The sequence below is a fragment of the Centruroides sculpturatus genome, unplaced genomic scaffold, assembly GCF_000671375.1.
Source record: "Centruroides sculpturatus isolate CEXI.00-Female unplaced genomic scaffold, Cexi_2.0 scaffold1761, whole genome shotgun sequence".
Lineage (NCBI taxonomy): Eukaryota > Metazoa > Arthropoda > Arachnida > Scorpiones > Buthidae > Centruroides > Centruroides sculpturatus.
This window is the reverse complement of record NW_019386094.1, coordinates 86,182-106,678: the sequence shown is the minus strand read 5'-3', so window position 1 is coordinate 106,678 and position 20,497 is coordinate 86,182. Positions and strand designations below refer to the sequence as shown.

At 30.5% G+C, this 20,497-nt stretch overlaps 1 protein-coding gene and 1 long non-coding RNA gene across 4 annotated transcripts; both read left to right on the top strand.

The window, feature by feature from the left end:
- Positions 1 to 310: 310 nt before the first annotated feature.
- Positions 311 to 4,623, top strand: LOC111613549. 3 transcript variants are annotated; one of them, XM_023354899.1, is made up of 4 exons: positions 311 to 649; positions 1,380 to 1,497; positions 1,573 to 1,668; positions 2,217 to 4,623. In XM_023354899.1, the coding sequence occupies exons 2-4, from the start codon at positions 1,473 to 1,475 to the stop codon at positions 4,187 to 4,189; spliced, it is 2,094 nt and encodes a 697-aa protein (XP_023210667.1). In that variant the 5' UTR covers positions 311 to 649; positions 1,380 to 1,472; the 3' UTR covers positions 4,190 to 4,623. The 3 variants fall into 3 exon arrangements, with proteins under 3 accessions (XP_023210667.1, XP_023210668.1, XP_023210665.1); XM_023354900.1 differs by having other exon boundaries at positions 313 to 351; positions 1,606 to 1,668; XM_023354897.1 differs by having other exon boundaries at positions 313 to 351.
- A 9,929-nt stretch (positions 4,624 to 14,552) lies between these two features.
- Positions 14,553 to 16,257, top strand: LOC111613550. Its single transcript, XR_002754784.1, has 3 exons — positions 14,553 to 14,579; positions 14,655 to 14,750; positions 16,067 to 16,257. It is a non-coding gene; the product is annotated as an uncharacterized LOC111613550 (long non-coding RNA).
- Positions 16,258 to 20,497: the final 4,240 nt, after the last annotated feature.

Below are 20,497 nucleotides of genomic sequence, written 5' to 3'. Positions count from 1 at the left end.
GACTTCAGGTGTACAGAAAACGCAGAAATGAATAATTAAATGTATTTAATTATATGCAAATAAGCAGTTAAAATCAACATTGTTAATTTAATCTAGCAGAAATTATTTGGATATACAAACAAACGTACTCGATTAAAATGATACAAACAATACAACAATCGTGTGATAAGCAGATAAACAGGTTTTTTTAACGTTCTAAAACGAAACTATATTATCTGTTATTTTATTATATGACCTTCTTCATATTCGAAACAGAAACTAACATACGGAAACACCCCCAAATCTTATTTATTCATCATTTTTCGACGTTTCAAGATCTCCCCAGTCTTAAAATGTAAAAATGTCTGAAGGGTGAGTGAGTTTTTTATTGTAAATTCAGTAAAGGTAACAAAATCCATAGGCAAGTGAGTCATTTTAGATAAAAAAAAAAAACACGTGTAATTATTACACTAATTTCGGTGGTTGTATGTAAATACTGTGAGATATCGTTTACTGTATCACAGAATTACGAATTACATAAAAATATTGTTTTATACGAAGAAAATATAATTAAATTTAGATATTTTAAAGAACTATTTTTCCTGATTATGACACAATAGTTGTGTGGTTCACTAACAGTCGAAAGAAATACGTTGGATGGCGTAATCAGGTAATTAATTTTTCTTCACATACATTTAAGTAAGAAATAAGACTAAATAGGTGTAATTATCTGTTCGAGATTATATTTTCTATTAACGTTAAACTCCATTTTTTGTGTAATTTCGTTACGGCTGCAGTAATATTAGAAGTTTGCTTTTTACCGTTTAGTTCGTTTTATCTTTCCGGTTGGTGAAATTACAAATACGGCCATTTAATGTGTACTGTATATTTGAAACATAATTACCATTATAACAAATATAATTGTTTATTTTAAGTTAAATTAACTTTTCGGTAGCCATGTTTATCTCTTGGCATAATCATTGAATGCTCCATTACAGATAATGCTACGATTAATAGTGATATTATTGAAGAAGGGTCTTATTAAAAAACTCTTATAAAGCATAATAGACACGTGGAAAATGTATAAAATCGGTCACGGTGTAATCAATATATTTGCTAGAGACAGATTATATATATGTAAGTTTAATAAATTCACAGAACCATGAGAACGATACAATAAGTCTTACTAATAAGATATGTCCTAGTAGACATTTATATAATAAATAGTATAATAAGACACGAAAGCATATAAATTAATTGAATTCTTTATAATTATCATTTTATAGAATTTATCGAGTCTCCTTTCTGTAGTTTATACTATTTTCTGGCTTTCTACTAGAGAATGAAAACAAATTTAAATTTTATAAGTTTTCTGAGTTGTATTTGTGCATTTATTTCAGATTGATTTCGATCAAGCAACTGAACAAACTGCTTAAGTAAATCGTAAAAAATATCCAAAAGTTTCTGAGAAATCTTCAAAATAAAAGAAAAAAATGCTTCAGACACTCGTTGAAAGTGGTAAGTTCTCTTATTCTTCAACAATTGTTTGATATCTTGAACAAACAAAGTTACATTAACTGCGATGTACTGTAGTTTCAGTTCTAATAAATTTCATCATGTCACTAGTTTATGGATCTTCTGACAAAGAAAGTGGTGCACTCGATCAAATACTGGATAGAGATGAATTAGGTATTATTCATTCTACAATACAGATAATAAATACAGTAAAACCTGTCACCTTTAGTCTCTTGCTAAGTGAAGCTCGGCAGGTGTGGGAAAAATCTATTAAGATCTGACAATATTTTTGGCTCATTCTTTAATATACGATCAATACAACTGCATAAAAGAACCATGATTATTACTATTTCTAATTTAGCAGAAAACTAACTTATGTTTTTATCAATAATTTATATTTCGGTTAAAAGCAGAGTTCTTCGTTTCCGACATCCATTATGATTTACGAACTGCGATTTACATTAACGAAGATCTTTCTGCTTATAATTTATGTAATGAATCACTTATCTAAATCATTATTACAGACAGAATTTTACATGTAACTGCGGTAGTGTCTTTAATTTATTCATAACTCGAACTGACCATTTTTTGATGTCTTCATATTCGAAATTTGCAGGTTTTACTGTATATATTAATATGTTACTTATTTTTCTACATTTTATAGTAGTATGTATAATCATTTATACAAGTGTTTTTTATCTAACAATCGAGAATTTTTTCAGAAACATTTGAAAGTAATAAAAACCGACTGAAGAAACTTTACCAAACAGAATACAGTTATATGAGGTCTCTCTTATGGAAGTATAAAAGAAGAGATTTTCCTCTAAAGCATTATTACGTTAATTTAAAATTGCAGGAAACAGATAATTTTGGTGTTAGTTCAATTGGTGACATTCTTGATATTAGGGACATATTTAGGGAAGTGGATGATGGACATACGAACATTCTTGTATGTGGGGATCCTGGTTATGGCAAAACTACATTGTGCAAGAAGATTGCGTACGATTGGGCTGTCGATGATCCCTCAAACAATTACTTAAGTCGTTTCGACATTGTTGCAGTCTTAACATTAACGGAACTTGAAAGTAATAAGAAATTGGAAGATGCTGTTTTAGAAGATGTGTTTGAAACTTCAGAACCAGAAATAAAGAAAAAATTACGGAGAGCAAATTTAAATGTGTTAATTATTTTAGATGAATACGATGATGTTAATAGATTTGATAGAACCAAAAATTTCTTAAGAAAGGGTTCCTTTGGTATTTTTCGAAAATTGACAATTATTGTGACGAGTCGTCCTCATTTTGCCGAAAGAATAAGAGAATACATGAATTTTCGATTTGATCTTCAAGAATTTTCACCCGAACAGAAGGAAGAATACGCGAAGTTGGTGTTCAAACAAGATGTCAATAAAACACAAACACTCATCGAAGTATTACAAAGCGAATTTTATTTCTCGTTGGCAAAAATTCCGTTATTCTTGCACCTGTTTTGTTGTTTTCATAGCAATAGTACATTAGGAGATATACGAAGATACAAGACAAATATGTATATTCATATAATGCAATTGATTACAAACAGATCAAAAAGAAAACTTCAGTCAAATGTCAATATGCCGTTAGGAAATTATTTTGCTTTGGAAGAAATTTTAGTTAGGTTAGGAAAGTTAATTTACGAAAAAAATACCAGTGAAAAAGTGCTGTTCTATCCCTTTGATAAAAATCTAAAAATTACAATCGACGAATTAAATGAATGTGTCGGTGACCGTAATAAGACTTTTTGTAAAGGTTTGGATTTTCTTTCTCACGGCTTTGACAATCAGAATAAGTTTTTATTCGATTGCGTGCACGAGAGCATCAAAGAATATCTCGTCGCCCTGTATTTGTATAAGAACCCTGAAGTACCTTTCCTGAATATCACAAGCGATTCTACTGTACCATGTATTACAGAGTTTACAACTCATCACAATTTTATTACGTTTTATTTTGGTTTATTTAAAAACGAAAAAATTCCAAAATCTTGCTTGAATAATTTAGAAAAAGGTGTGTTTTCGTTAGACATTTCGATAAGGATATACAACGAAATCGTCAGTGAAGAAGACAAGGAAATATTTTCGAACACGGTTAAAATCTACGAAAACTTTTGTAATTCATTTATCAACTATCCTGTTTGGAGTATTCCCCCAGATTTTTCTCAAATATACATAATTGTGGACATTTACGAGTCTACAAACGTTACAATTGAAAAGCTGAACAAACTTCACAAGAGAGTTCACCTTTCCTGTCAAGTGGAAATTTTTATATTTTTGAAAATTGGAAAAAAGTTCCTTCAACTGAATGATGTCAGAGCAATGAAAAATGATTGGAAAAAGTTGGAGAACATTCGGAATATATTGAGTAAAAGCACGTGGAACAAATTTAATATATATTTATGTGGAATATTTCAGGCTCCTTTTTTTATTGGATGTGAGATTGAAGAGAAAAATCGACTGATTATATATCCTGCATATTTGTTTAAAGCTTTCAGTTGTGTCGAAAAACCTGCACAAAAATTGTTTGATGATTCAAATCAATTATCTTACGAGTTGGTTAGGTTGAAATTTACTACAGAAGATGACAACGAACACAATTGCTTACTTTTAAAGAAGGATCTGTTTGAAAGTATAGAGCCCTATATAAAATTATTTCCGAATTTATAACTGCATACATTGGAAAATAATGATACTAAATGAGCCTTTCAATGCATTTGTCTGCAGTGTAATAAACGTAATGAGAAATACAAGTTGCATTATATAAATGATCTATCGGCCAATAAAATGTTATTAATTGATATCTATTATAAAAGTACAATTGATATGTAACTTTATTGTGTGACGACATAAAAGTCAGCAATATTTTACCAAATTACATTTATATATAGATTAGTGATGTAGGTACGTACGTTCAAAAATATTCGGTATCTTAGTTGCTTGTTAGGAGATTGCAGGCATTAAGTAGAATATTTTTTAATGTAAAGAAATACACTTACAACTTTATAATTAAAACTAATATTTTTATGCTTATGTTTTCCTATAAAGTATTAATTTCGGTGAACTCCGGATGATTTAAATGCAAGAGGGCCTTGGTATATGTTAACTAATAATAAATTACTGTATCTTATAACAATTACTTTGTGTTAATTTCTACAATTTTTGTATTTTTGCACTTATTAATAAAGTTATAATTGTCAATAGAATCTTTTAGAAAATGTTGCATCAGTCTAAAACTTTGTACGCAAGAAAACTCTTAGTTTCCTGTAATATTATATACAGACAGGACAGTCGACAGCTAGCATAGGGTCTGTGCCCATATTTATTTTTAACAAATGAAATATGTCGATTCCAGGTTTTCTTGTTGTTACTATTGGAAAAGAATGAGTATGACCAAATCAATAACAGGATAAGCACGATTAGAGATAAAAGAATAATCACCCGCTTTATCATTTAAACATTTTCCATTAACAATAATTATATTTAGATCATCACATAAGTGAAGCAGTTTTCTACTACAATTTCTATGTCTTTTGAATTCTTTTTCTTAGGACAAACAATACCAAAAAAGTTACGAAATGCCGTAGAAATTATATTCTCCAAACCGATCTTAGCATTGAAATCATTGGCAATCAACGCATTTCTATTATTATCTAATATCAAACCGGTTAAGGTATAAAAAATAGATTGCCAGTCATTTTCCCTAGAATAAACAAAACATACCAGAATATTACCAAGCTCAACTGCAAATGTAACAAGTGGTAGAAAGTGATAATGTTTTCACTTTTGTATGGTAATACGTTAACTGCATTAACAACGTTTTTATAATTAATCTGTGCTCCTTTTCTTTTTGAATTACAATTGCGCCACATTTACGAAGAGTAGAGACTACAGTTGACAGAATACGCAAAAATGAATAATTAAACATATTTAAATATATTCACTTAGACAGTTAAACGCAATATTGTTACTTAACTTAAGTAAAAATTCCTCTGCTGCACACAATACAACAGTCGTTTGATAAGCAGATTAACAGCTTTTTTTACGTTTACAATCAAGGNCACGATAATTTTTGATTCCTTTAAGTTCGAAATTTACAGGTTTTACTATATATTTATATATTTATTTTGCTACATTTTATAGTAACATATAAAATCATTTAAACAAGTATTTTTTATTTGATAATCGAGAATTTTTTCAGAAATACTTCAAAAAAATAAAAAAATATTGAAGAAACTTTACCAAACCAAAAACAGTTTTATGAGATCTTTGAGTTTTATGAGAAGATTGCGTACGATTGGGCTGTCGATTATCTTTCAAACGGTTACTTAAGTGATTTTGACTTTGTTGCAATCTTAACATTAAGAGAACTTCAGTATAAGAGTGTGGAGAATGCAATTCTAGAAGTAATTTGGGGAACTTCATATCAACCAGAAATAACGAAGAAAATACTAAAGGCAAAATTAAATATATTAATTATTTTAGATGGATTCTATGAAGATTACAGCTATCTTCATACAAATGGACGAGAAGATTTCTTAAATAAATTCCTTGGTATTTTTCGAAAGTTGACTATTATTGTGGCGAGTCATCCTCGTTGTGCAGAAGAAATAAGAGAATCCGTGAATTTTCGATTTCATCTTAAAAGATTTTCATCCGAACAGCAGGAAGAATACGCGAAGTTGGTGTTCAAACAAGATATTGTTAAAACAACAACATTCCTTATATTATTAAAAAACGAATTTTATTTATCTTTGTCTAAACGTCCGTTATTCTTGCATATGCTTTGTTGTATGCACAGGATTAATCAATTAGAAAATATACATAAAAAGACAGATTTGTATATTAATATAATGCAATTAATTACAAATAGATCAAAGAGAGAACTTGAGAAAAATTTCGAAGTGCCGATAGAAAAGTATTTTCCATTCGAAGAAATTTTAGTTACATTAGGAAAGTTAATTTACGAAAAAAATCCCATTAATAAAGTGCGATTCTATCCCTTCGATAAGGAACAAAAAGTTACATTCGAAGAATTAAATCAAAATAACATTATTGATTGTGATTTGGATTTTCTTACTCACTGCTTTGACATTGACGATAATCATTACTTTGATTTCGTACACGAAACCATCAAAGAATTTCTCGTCGCCCTGTATTTGTATAAGAACCCTGAAGTACCTTTCCTGAATGTCACTAGCGATTCTACAGTACCATGTGTTACAGAGTTTACAACTGATCACAATTTTGTTATATTTTACTTCGGTTTATTTGAAAACAAAAAAATTCCAGAGAGTTGCTTTAAACATTTAGAAAAAATTGTGTTTTCGTTGAATCTTTCGATAATGATATACAATGAAATCGTCAATGAAGACAAGAAAATATTTTCGAACACAGTTAAAAAGTACGAATATTCTAAGAATTTATGTATCGCCAATTTTGATTGGATGATCCCTTCAGACATTTTACAAATATACTTCATTGTTGACATTTGCGATCCTCTCAACCATTACGAAGATATGTTTGAAAGTTTGAATAAACTTCACGATAAAGTTTCGCATTGCTGTCAGTTAGAAATATTTATATTTTTGAAAATAGGGAAAGAGTTTCTTCGACCGAAAGACATCAGAGCAATGAAAAATAACTGGAAAAAAGATGGAGAACATTCGAAATATATTGATTAAAAACACGTGGAACAAATTTAAAATCTATTTCCGTGGAATAGTTGAGGCTTCTTTTGTGATTGATCAGATTCAACAGGGAAGTCGACTAAATACATTCCCTGCATATTTACTTAAACATTTCAATTGTGTTGAAAATCCTGCAGATTTATTGGTTGATGATTTAAATCAATTATGTTACGAATTGGTTAGATTGAAATTTTCTACAGAGGATGACACCGAAGAGATTTGTTTACTTTTAAAGAAGGATCTGTTTGAAAGTATACGACTTCATATCAAGTTATTTCCCGACTTATAACTGCACGAATTAGAAAATAATCACACTAAATCTTCCTTGCAATGCATTTGTAGTGTAGTAAACAGTACCCTATTGAACGAGAAATGCAAACTGCACCATAAATTGACTTTTTTTGTCGATAGAAAATTAAAAATTGCTATTAATTTCAAAAGTATATTTTTTGTGAAAATCTATTGTGTAACAAAATTAAAGTCAGCGATCTTTCATTAAATTACATTTAAGTATAGTTTAGCCATATAGTTTTAACATTATTCTGTGTTAGTTATTTGGTAGGCGATGGAAGGTATTGAGTAGAATGTAAATCGAGTTAGAGCCAGTTTTTACCAGAAAATGACGTTTAATGTAACAGGATAACAATTGCTTTATGTTAAAAACTACAATTCATGTATTTTAGTACTTATTAATAAAGTTATATTAATTGTGAGTGGAATTTCTGTTAAATGTTGCATTAGTCTAAAACTTTTTTTACAAGAAAACTGAGAGTCTTGTGTTTCTTTATATACACTATCGACAGCTTACATAGAGACTCTGGGATAACTCGTCTCTCTTGTGCCATTTATTTTTAACAAATGAAATACGTAAAATGCTAATGTCAGGTCTTCGGATGGTTACTATGGTAAAATAACGACGCGAGATGTGAATAACGTCACACCTGTCATCTAAGTCAACAATAGTGATTAGTCGCCCAAAAAAACATTTTGTCCAGGTGACAAGCGATGTCATCTTGGAACATTAACAAGAGAAAGATTTCCCTTTGTCCGATTTAATGGGCTGTTCGGTCATTCCAAGCTGCCAGTTTAATCATTGCAGTTTTGTGTCTAGTTTTTCCGTTTTACTCATTATTAACATTTACTGGTTTTATAAATTGTATATGCCCATAAAATTGAGCTTTTATTCGTTTTATAAAGATTATTAATGAAAAATATTTTAAATAAAAATATAACAACTTTTCACTCATTCAATTTTTACGGGATGTTTCACCAACATTGCCTAATCGTAGTATTTATAAATCCATTGATTATACTAATACCGAGATTACTGACGAGAAGATTTCACTAACAAATATTAGTGAAGGATTAGTAAAGCTCGAGATATTAATAACAGGATTAGTGAATCAGATAATTTGGATACAAGCGTTACTTAAAAATTTTGTTACACGTTACTTAGTTGGATATTTCGGAAAGACGTAATACGCGCTTAGATACAAACATGGCAGACAACAAGAAACGAAGTCGACAACCCGATTTTTCTTATCGAGAAACAGAGTATTTAATGGAGTTATTCGAAAAATACAAAGATATAATCCAATCAAAGAAATCGAATGCCATATGCTTAAAGAAAAAAAAAACGAATCATGATAAATTCTAACCGAAGAGTTTACTAAATTTCCGGAGGTTAGTAAACGGGACAAAAAACTTAAAAGTATTGTGGAAAAGTTTGAAACAAAAAGCAAGAAAAAATGTGGCGTGAAATTAGCGTGCTCGGATGAGTACTTGGGGAGGAATATGTGCCGATACCGAGTGTCCTATGCCACCAATTACCCAACAGATATTCTCCTTAATACCCGAGTAATTTAAGCCCCTCTGAAATCCTGTCGACAGCGATGCTGATTTTAATGTTCCTATTCGAAGATGAATTTGTTTATATCTAATTACACTCGATCAAAACGAAACAGTAATAAAGCAGTTAATAATAATAAATGAACTACTAATTAGCCAAACAAAAATTAAATTTTACAGCTATATTACTTTTAAAATAATGTTCATTTATATATCACCTACATTTTAAGGTAGTCATACAGGATTTATGTCTAGTGAATTCATCAGAATTTTCTGATGATCCAACAAGGAATGAAGAAGATTTAAGAAGAAAGTGAAAGCATGATTGTAGAATTGAACTCCTGCAAGAAGAATAACTGAGAACAACAATTAAAAATAGAATTACTGNAAAAAATTTATATTGTTAATTTAAATAATTGCTAGAAGCGCCCTTAGTAGCCGTTTTTGGTATACCGTGACAGAATAGTTCATGTTGTTAACTACAATAATAGACTTTTCTAATAGACAGAAAGTACTAATTCATGTGTCAACATCTAGTGAGGAAAGAGACAAATATACAGACAAAAATATGTTGCAGTTTTATTTAATTAATAAAAAATCTGTTGTTTTTGTTGGCGGTAAACATTCCGGGGATCATAAAGATGATACAGTTAAAATTTGGTAACGATTGGTTCAGTAGTTTTCACGGTTAGTGGTCACAAACGAAAAATAGGTTGTCTCTTTATATAGTAGTATAGATATAGATACAGACAGCACGCATGAAGTCCGGGATAGCGCGTGTTTCATGTGTCATTTGTGTTTAACAAATGAAATACGTAATATGCCGATGCCAAGTTCTCCGATGGTTACTATTGGTAAAGAATAGCGCCTGATGCAAATAACGTATGGCGCGTGAGGCGAATTCCACTCAAACATCAGAAGTCAGATTCACAATATAATGTTGACATTACGAAATAAAAGTGGGTATATAATTGTTTTAAATGTAAATTCAAACATTTACCTACAGTTTTTGAAGTAGGTACGTGAGTATAGTAGACCCCTATAACACGGGTTCATATAATACGGATTCGTATAACACGGCGAAAAAATTGCGATCGTATTCGTATAAACACGCTAAAGGAGACTCGTATGATACGGTAAAACGTCATCGCCGACTCGTGTCACGACAGGATTGGTCGAATCTATAGCAATAGTGGATATTGCACAAACCGTTGAGTGTAAACTAGCAGCGAACCTACTAAAAACCATTTATTATTTAACGGCCATAAAAATATATTTATATTAATGATGTCTCCAAAGTTCGACGAATTTTTCGAAGGAAAATAACTTATCAGGAAACACAAACTTACCGTTCTATGCGCCGCTCCGCGACGAAAACAAGCTTAAGCAATGGCGTCGTCGAACGGTGCACACTCGGTAAGTAATCCTACAATTTTTTGTTTATAGCATAGTTTATATGGATTATTCCAAAAAATTATACGTGTCTTGGAAATGTTGAGTCAAATCAGCCTAGAATCGATTAATTTTATGGAGAAAACCTTTCAAACAGCCGTAGTCCGTAAACTGCACACGTGCCGGGCTGTGATTGGCTCATGTATTTAAGTGACTCGTACAACATGGAATTCATAAAACACGGAACGTATCTATAGGAGAGTCTACTGTATTGTTGTTGTTGCTTTGGTACTTATACGGCATAATGTCTGATTCGAAAAGCTCAACTCAAATGACACCATCGTGAAGGAGGAAAGTCAAATATAGTACAAGCTTTGACAACTGATCGAACGATCCTCTGTTTAGTACTTGGCTTAGAAAACGAGACAATTACACTGCTGAATGTAAATTATGCACGACCGGTAATACAGTTAAATGCGAAGGTAAAAGAGCTTTGATTATGCATTCAGAATGTAAAAAACATAAGTTATTTTTCAAAAACAAGTCTACTGTGGCATCAATTTCTAGTTTCTTTGCGCAAAAACATTCACGAGATGAAGATACATCTGCGGCAGAAGTTACATCTGCGTATTATAGGAATTAAACATCATTACAGTTACTCAAGCCAAGATTGAATAAATAAGATGTTTCGTGCGTTATTCCCTAATACCAGAAGTTATCAAAGCAAAAAAAAAATGTTTATTAAAAAGAAATACAAAAAACTAATAGGAAAACTATTATATGTAAATAAACAGGACAAACCAGACAAATCTCTTAAATGTAATAAAATTCTGTTTTAAAAATGAAGATGAAACATATCGAATGCAAGCCATCAAAATAAATCTGAAATTTTGGAAAAGTAAAACTGTCTTCAACCAAAAAGAACGTGAAATATAGAAAAAAAAATGAATGAAAAAAATTAAGATTTTGTTATATCAGCATTGAAAGATACCTTTACAGAAAGACAAATATACAATCTGCTGGAGAGAAAAAAAAATTATAAATGAAAGAAAGAATATATGAATTAGTCATTTACTTTGAGATATTTAAGCATAAGATGATATTTATCTTAACGTGTAAAGTAAATCAGGATTCTCTATAAAATCTATTTTCTCACATTCGAACTAGAGGTGGTTAATATGATCACCCTAGTCCACTTTAAGTGATATGTAGAACTAGCTGCAATGACCCTCTTCGCTGGGCAAATGTAACGATAGTAAAGATTAAGATAATTACATTATAGCCAATCTTACCCGTTTTCACAAAATGCAAGAATTAGGTCCCCCGTTTCCAGACAAATTAGAGAATCTTTACGTCCAGTCAAACGAACTATTTTCAATTTGATCAATTTTGTGGAACGTTTACAATCGTTCTATAATCGAATTCGAAAATTTTTAAAATCGAAATAGAAAATCTTTCACTTTCAACCACTTTCAAGCCCATATCTCCCGCACCCTTATAGCTATTGAGAAGCAACCACCATAGTGCACGAATGGAGACTCGGAGCTACTATAACATACAAACACCATTCATGTGCGATGTGTAGTTTTGGCTCAAAAATGAAATATAGGAACACACACGTCCATTTATATATATATATACTAGCTGTTACCCGCGACTTCGTCAGCGGAGGTTTTGCAAGCAAACCCCATTTACATCCAATATTTCAATAACCATAATAATTGTTATATAACACNCATAAAAATACTGTTTTCTAGGAAAAAATAATAATTAAATTCAGATATTTTAAAATATAATACGCCTGTAAAAATAAAAAACTATTTTTTTTATTACGTCACAAAACCGTTGTGTCGTCCACGTAACAGTTGAAACCAATAGGTCGCATTCCATAGTCAGGTAATTAATTTTTTCTTCATTTAAGAAATGAGACTAAACACGTGTAATTACCTTTTCGATTTTATATTTTCTATTAGCTTTACACTCCATTTTTGTGTAAATTCGTTATGGCTGCAGCAATATTAAAATTTTACTATTTACCGTTCATTTCGTCCTAACTTTTCGGTTAGTAAAATTATAAATAAGGCCATTTAATGTGTATATTTGAAACATAATTACCGTTATAACAAATATAATTATTTATTTTAAGTTAAATTAACTTTTTGGTAGCCATGTTTATCTCCCGGTATAATCGTTGAATGCTCGATTACTGATAATACTACGATAAAGAGTGATATCATTAAAGAAGGGTCTTATTAAAAAAACTTGAATAAAGCATAATAACACGTCGAAGATGTATAAAATCGGCCACGGTGTAGTCAATATATTTACTAGAGATAAATTATATACTGTATATGTAAGTTTAATAAATTCACAGAACCAGGAGACCAATACAATAAGTCCTACTAACACGATATGTCCTAGTAGACATTTATACAATAAATAGTATAATAGGACACAAAAGCATATGAATAAATGGCATTATTTATAATTATCATTTTATAGAATATATCGAGTCTCCTTTCTGTAGTTTATACTATTTTCTGGCTTTCGACTAAATAATGAAAACAAATTCAAATGTAGACACGTGGTACAGAGTTTACAACTCATCATAATTTTATTGCGTTTTATTTTGGTTTATTTAGAAAGGAAAAAATCTCAAAAACATGCTTCAAGAATTTAGAAAAAGTTGTGTCTTCGTTGGACATTTCGATAATGATATACGACGAAATTGTCAATGAAAAAGACAAGAAAATATTTTCGAACACAGTTAAAATGTCCGAATACTATTGTAATTCACGTATCGACTATTTTGTTCGGACGATTCCCCCAGATTTTTATCAAATATACACAATTGTTGACATTTGCGAGTCTCCCAATCCTTTCGTTACGTTTGAAAACTTGAATTAACTTCACGATAGAGTTCGGCTTTCCTGTCAAGTGAAAATATTTATGTTTGTGGTAATAGGGGAAGAGTTTCTTCGTACGAAAGATATAAGAGCATTGAGAAATGATTAGAAAAAGATGGAGAACATTGGGGATATATTGAGTAAAAGCACGTGGAACAAATTTGAGGTATATTTATGTGGAATAGCTCGAGTGCCTAATGGCATTGATCAGATTGAACAGGGAAGTCGACTAAATACATTCCCTGCATATTTACTTAAGGCTTTCAATTGTGTCGAAAATCCTTCAAATATGTTAATTAAGGTTTCAAATCTTTTATTTTATGAGTCGGTTGGATTAAAATTTTCTACTGACAATGACACCGAAGACAATTGTTTACTTATAAAGAAGTATGTGTTTGAAAGTTTGCGGCCTTATATTAATTAAGTTATTTTCCGATTTATAACTGCATGAATTGGAAAATAATTACACGAAATCATCCATGCGATACATTTATCTGTGGTGTAGTAAACAGTAAACTATTTAATGAACAATGACAACTGCACCATAAAATTGACCTTTCCTTCAATAGAAAATTTATTTATNAAACAGTGCCGTCTTTCATTGATGACATAGCTGACTCTGCTTTTAAAGAGGTGAATTCAACACCCAATTATAGTACATATTATATAAAAAGAAGTGAAAACCGTAACTGCATTACCGTCGTTTATGTACAGTATTCAATCTGTACTTCTTTCACTTTTAACTTCCAATTACGCTACAATTACAAATATTATGGACTTCAGGTGTACAGAAAACGCAGAAATGAATAATTAAATGTATTTAATTATATGCAAATAAGCAGTTAAAATCAACATTGTTAATTTAATCTAGCAGAAATTATTTGGATATACAAACAAACGTACTCGATTAAAATGATACAAACAATACAACAATCGTGTGATAAGCAGATAAACAGGTTTTTTTAACGTTCTAAAACGAAACTATATTATCTGTTATTTTATTATATGACCTTCTTCATATTCGAAACAGAAACTAACATACGGAAACACCCCCAAATCTTATTTATTCATCATTTTTCGACGTTTCAAGATCTCCCCAGTCTTAAAATGTAAAAATGTCTGAAGGGTGAGTGAGTTTTTTATTGTAAATTCAGTAAAGGTAACAAAATCCATAGGCAAGTGAGTCATTTTAGATANAAATGCTTCAGACACTCGTTGAAAGTGGTAAGTTCTCTTATTCTTCAACAATTGTTTGATATCTTGAACAAACAAAGTTACATTAACTGCGATGTACTATAGTTTCAGTTCAAATAAATTTCATCATGTCACTAGTTTATGGATCTTCTGACAAAGAAAATGGTGCACTGGATCAAATACTGAATAGAGACGAATTAGGTATGATTCATTCTACAATATAAATAATAAATACAGTAAAACCCGTGACTTTCAGTCCCTTGTGAAGAAAACCTCAGCAGGTGTAAGAAAACCTGTTAAGATCTGCCAATACTTTTGGTTCATTGTTTAATATAGGATTAATACAGATGCATAAGTAAACCATGATTATTAATATTTTTAATTTAGCAAAAAACTAAATTAAGTTTTTATAAATAATTGATATTTCGGTTTAGAGCAGAGTTTTTCGTTTCCGGCAGTCATTATAATTTACGAACTGCCGAAGCAATTTACATTAACAAAGATCTATTTCTAACCAGGTAAATATTCCTGTTTATAATTTATGTAATGAACCATTTACCTAAATCATTATTACAGACAGAATTTTACATGTAAGGCTAGGACTCCACTACCGTAAAAACTGCGTAAAAACCCCTCGCTGTAAAAGCTTTTAATCACGTGACCTATTTGCGTTTGCGCTCGGATTACGGTGAAGGTCCAGCTAGCGCGAAGTTTTTACGGCAACGGTGCTACCCCAAGTTTCGAAAATAAATAATTTTCGCACGTGAATTGGTAGAAACGAAAGACGGTTGTATACGTGATGTATCGATATAAAGACAATGATTATATTCTACGAGTTTTTTCTATACTATAATTACAAATGTAGAAAAATAATATCTTTACTTTTATATACTAATTTTTATTATCGTATTATTAAGATAATATACAGCACTTATAAGCTTAGCTTTTTTATTATATATTCCTCTAAATTGAAGGATTTCCTTTGGTATCCATTATTATAATCAGGTTACCTCTTGTCGTAGATACACGAATACTTTCGGATGTTTTCGATAAATCTTTCCGGATCTATTCTAGAGTACCCACGAGGAAACGTACACAAAAGCTCGTTTTCCGCCATTTTAGCTGCGTGTCGCGATGACCTAGATTTCACTGACTTCTGATTGGTGGAAGGTACCTCTTTACGGCGGTATTCGCGTCGAAAGTTGAACATAGCTCAACTCGCTTTTACGCTGGTTTTACGGCCTGCTCAAGCTTAAGATATCAGGGTCACGTAATTAAAAGCTTTTACGGCAAGGGGTTTTTACACCGTTTTTACGGTAGTGGAGTCCTAACCTAACTGCTGAAATATATGTAATTTATTCATAACTCAAACTGGCCATTTTTTTTTTTTTATTTCTTATTCGAAATTTACAGGTTTTACTGTATACAGTATATGTCATTTATTTTCCTACATTTTATAGTAACATGTACAATCATTTAAACATGTATTTTAATCTAACAATCGAGATTTTTTTCAGAAACATTTGTAAATAATAAAAAACGACTGAAGAAACTTTACCAAACAGAATACAGTTATATGAGGTCTTTCTTATGGGAGAATAAGAGTAGAGATTTTCCTCTTAAGGATTATTACGTTAATTTAAAACTGCAGGAAACACATAATTTTAGTGTTAGTCCAATTGGTGACATTCTTGATATCAAGGATATATTTACAGAAGTGGACGAGCATTCTTGTATGTGGAGATCCTGGTTATGGCAAAACTACATTGTGCAAGAAGATTGCCTACGATTGGGCTGTCGATGATCCCTCAAACAATTACTTAAGTCATTTCGACATTGTTGCATTGTTAACATTAACGGAACTTGAAAGTGATAAGAAATTGGAAGATGCTGTTCTAGAAGATATTTTTGAAACTTCACAACCAGAAATGAAAAAAAAATTACGGAGGGAAAATTCAAATGTCTTAATTATTTTAGATGAATACGATGGTATTAATAGTTTTGATAGAACCAAACATTTCTTAAGAAAGGGTTCCTTTGGTATTTTTCGAAAGTTGACCATTATTGTGACGGGTCGTCCTCACACAGCAGAAAAAGTAAGAGAATACATGAATTTTCGATTTCATCTTCAAAAATTTTCACCCGAACAGCAGAAAAAATACATAAAGTTGGTGTTCAAACAAAATGTTTATAAAACACAAACACTTCTTATATTATTAGGAAACGAATTTTATATTTCTTTGTCTAAAAATCCGTTATTCTTGCATATGCTTTGTTGTTTACATAGCAATAGTACATTAGAACATATACGAAGATACAAGAGCGATATGTATATTTATATAATGCAATTAATTACATATAGGTCAAAGAGAAAACTCGAGAGAAATTTCAATGTGCCGATAGGAAAATATTTCGCTTTGGAAGACATTTTAGTTAGATTAGGAAAGTTAATTTACGAGAAAAATACTAATAAACAAGTGTTATTCTATCCCTTCGATAAAAAACAAAAAATTACAATCGACGAATTAAATAAATATGTCGGTGACCGTAATAAAACATTTTGTAATGGTTTGGATTTTCTTTCTCACTGCTTTGACATTGACAATAATCCTTACTTTGATAGCGTGCACGAGTCCATCAAAGAATTTCTCGTCGCCCTGTATTTGTATAAGAACCCTGAAGTGCCTTTCCTGAATGTTACTAGGTGTTCTACTATACCACGTGATAAAGAGTTTACAAGTCATCATAATTTTATTACGTTTTATTTTGGTTTATTTAGAAAAGAAAAAATTCCAAAAACTTGCTTCAAGAATTTAGAAAAAGTTGTGCTTTCGTTGGACATTTCGATAATAATATACAACGAAATCATCAATGAAGAAGACAAGAAAATATTTTCGAACACGGTCAAAAAGTGCGAAAACTGTTACAATTCACGTATGGACTATTCTGTTTGGGGTATTCCCCCAAACTTTTCACAAATATACTTTATTGTTGACATTTACGAGTCTACAAATGTTACGTTTGAAAAGCTGAATAAACTTCACGACAGAATTTGGTTTTCCTGTCATGTGGAAATATTTATATTTATGAATATATGGAAAAAGTTTCTTCGACCGAAAGATATAAGAGCATTGAGAAATGATTGGAAAAAGATGGAGAACATTCGAGATATATTGTTTAAATTCACGTGGAACAAATTTAAAATATATTTATGTGGAATATTTCAGGTTCCTTTTCTTATTAGATGTCAGATTGAAGAGGTAAGTCGACTGATTACATTCCCTGCATATTTCCTTAAAGCTTTCAGTTGTGTCGAAAATTCTGCACAAATATTGTTTGATGATATACATCAATTATCTTACGAATTGGTTAGGTTGAAATTTACTACAGAAGATGACACCAAACATAATTTTTTACTTTTAAACAAAGATCTGTTTGAAAGTTTGCGGCCTTATATAAAGTTATTTCCCAATTTATAACTGCATACTTTGGAAAATAATTATACTAAATGATCCTTTAAATGCATTTGTCTGCAGTGTAGTAAACGTAATGAGAAATGCAAGTTGCATTATATAAATGACCTTTCGGTCAATAGAATGTTATTAATTAATTGATTTCTATTATAAAACTATAGTTTATGTGTAAATTTATTGCGAGAAGTCATAAAAGTCAGCAATCTTTCTCCAAATTACATTTATATATAAATTAGTGATGTAGATATCTTGTACGCTCAAAAATATTCGGTATCTTAGTTGCTTGTTAGGAAATGGCAGGTATTCAGTAGAATACTTATTCAATGTATAGAAATACACTCACAACTTAAGAATAAAAAATTCAATTTTGAGTATCCTATACTCAAAATTGAATTTTTTCCTATAAAGTATTAATTTCCGTGAACTTCAGCTAATTTAAATGCAAGAAAGCTTTGGTATATGTTAACTATTTATAAATTATTGTATCTTATAACAATTGCTTTATGTTAAATTCTACAATTTTTGTATTTTTACACTTATTAATAAAGTTATAATTGTGAATAAAAATTTTTAAAAAATGTTTCATCAGTCTAAAACATTGTACGTAAGAAAACTCTTAGTTTCCTGTAATATTATATACAGACAGGACCGTCGACAGCTAGCAAAGGATCCGTGTCCCAATTGCCATTATTTTTAAGAAATGAAATACGTAATATGCCGATGCCCGGTCTTTCGGTGGTTACTATGGAAAAAGAATGGGTATGACCAAATCAATAACAGGATAAGCACGATTAGAGATAAAAGAATAATCACCCGCTTTATCATTTAAACATTTTCCATTAACAATAATTATATTTAGATTATCACATAAGTGAAGCAGCTTCCTACTACAATCACTATGTCTTTCGAATTATTCTGCTTAGGAGAAACAATACCGAAAAAATTACAAAATTCCTTACAAATTACTTTCTCCAAACCGATATTAGCATTGAAATCACCGGCAATCAACACATTTCTATTATCATCTAACATCAAACCGGTTAAGATATAAAAAATAGATTGCCAGTCATTTTCCCGAGAATAAACAAAACATATAAAAACATTATTAAGCTCAACTGCAAATTTAACAAGTGGTAGAAAGTGATAATGTATTCACTTTTGTATGGTAATATAGTTAATACCTTAACTGCATTAACAACGTTTATATAATTAATCTGTGCTGCTTTTCTTTTTGAATTACAATTGCGCCACATTTACGAAGATTAGGGACTACAGTTGACAGAATAGGCAAAAATGTATAACTAAATATTTTTAAATATATGCAATTAAATAGTTAAATGCAATGCTGTTACTTAACTTAATGAAGCAGAAAGTTTTCGGCTGCACACAATACAACAGTCGTTTGATAAGCAAATTAACAGTTTTTTTTACGTTTACATTCAAAGTATATTATCTGTTATTTTATCTTATGACCTTCTTCATATTCGAAATAGAAACTAACATACAGAAACACCCCCAAATCTTATTTATTAATAATTTTTCGACGTTTCAAGATCGCCCCCGACACCAAAAATGTTTCGGTGATGACTTTTTTGACGAAAAATTCAATAAAGATAGAAAAATCAAAAGCTAGTGAGTCATTTTACATAGAAAACAGGTGTAATTAATACACTAGTTTCGGTGGTTGTATATAAATACTGTGGGGTATTGTTTACTGTAGATGGAAAATTACGAATTACATGAAATTACAGTTTAATGTAAAGACAAAAATAATTAAATTCATATATTTTAAAATATATTACGCCTGCGAAAATAAATAAAAAAACTATTTTTCCTGATTACCTCACAGAACCGTTGTGTTGTCCACGTAACAGTTGAAACGATTAGGTGATTAGGTCGAATGGCGTAGTCAGGTAATTAATTTCTTCTTCATTTATTTGAAGGTAAAAAATGAGACTAAATAGGTGTAATTACCTGTCAGGTTTTATACTTTTTATCAAATTTGCACTCCATTTTTGTGTAATTTCGTTGTGGCTGTAGCACTATTAGAAGTTTGCTTCTTACCGTTCAGTTCGTTTCATGTTTCCGGTTGGTGAAATTATAAATAAGGCCATTTAATGTGTATATTTGAAACATAATTACCGTTATAACAAATATATTTGTTTATTTTAAGTTAAATTCACTTTTAGGTAGCCATGTTTATCTCTCGGTGTTATCATTGAATGCTCGATTACTGATAATACTACGGTAATAGTATTATTATTAAAGAAGGGTCTTATTAAAAAATTTTTATAAAGCATAAAAAACCCGTGGAAGATGTATAAAATCAGCCTCGGTGTAGTGATTATATTTGCTACAGACAGATTATATATATATATTAGTGTTGCAACGAATAGTATATACGGCCAGGAGCGTGACCGATTAGCTGAATACAGTAGACCTCCCTATAACGAGGGTTCCTATAGTTCGGATTCC

Bases quoted from the DNA above. Each gene is read 5' to 3' on its own strand.
- LOC111613549 (XM_023354899.1), top strand. From the start codon at position 1,473: ATGCTTCAGACACTCGTTGAAAGTG. The intron at 1,498-1,572 runs GTAAGTTCTCTT...GATGTACTGTAG, and splicing joins TCAGACACTCGTTGAAAGTG to TTTCAGTTCTAATAAATTTC. The intron at 1,669-2,216 runs GTATTATTCATT...GAATTTTTTCAG, and splicing joins ACTGGATAGAGATGAATTAG to AAACATTTGAAAGTAATAAA.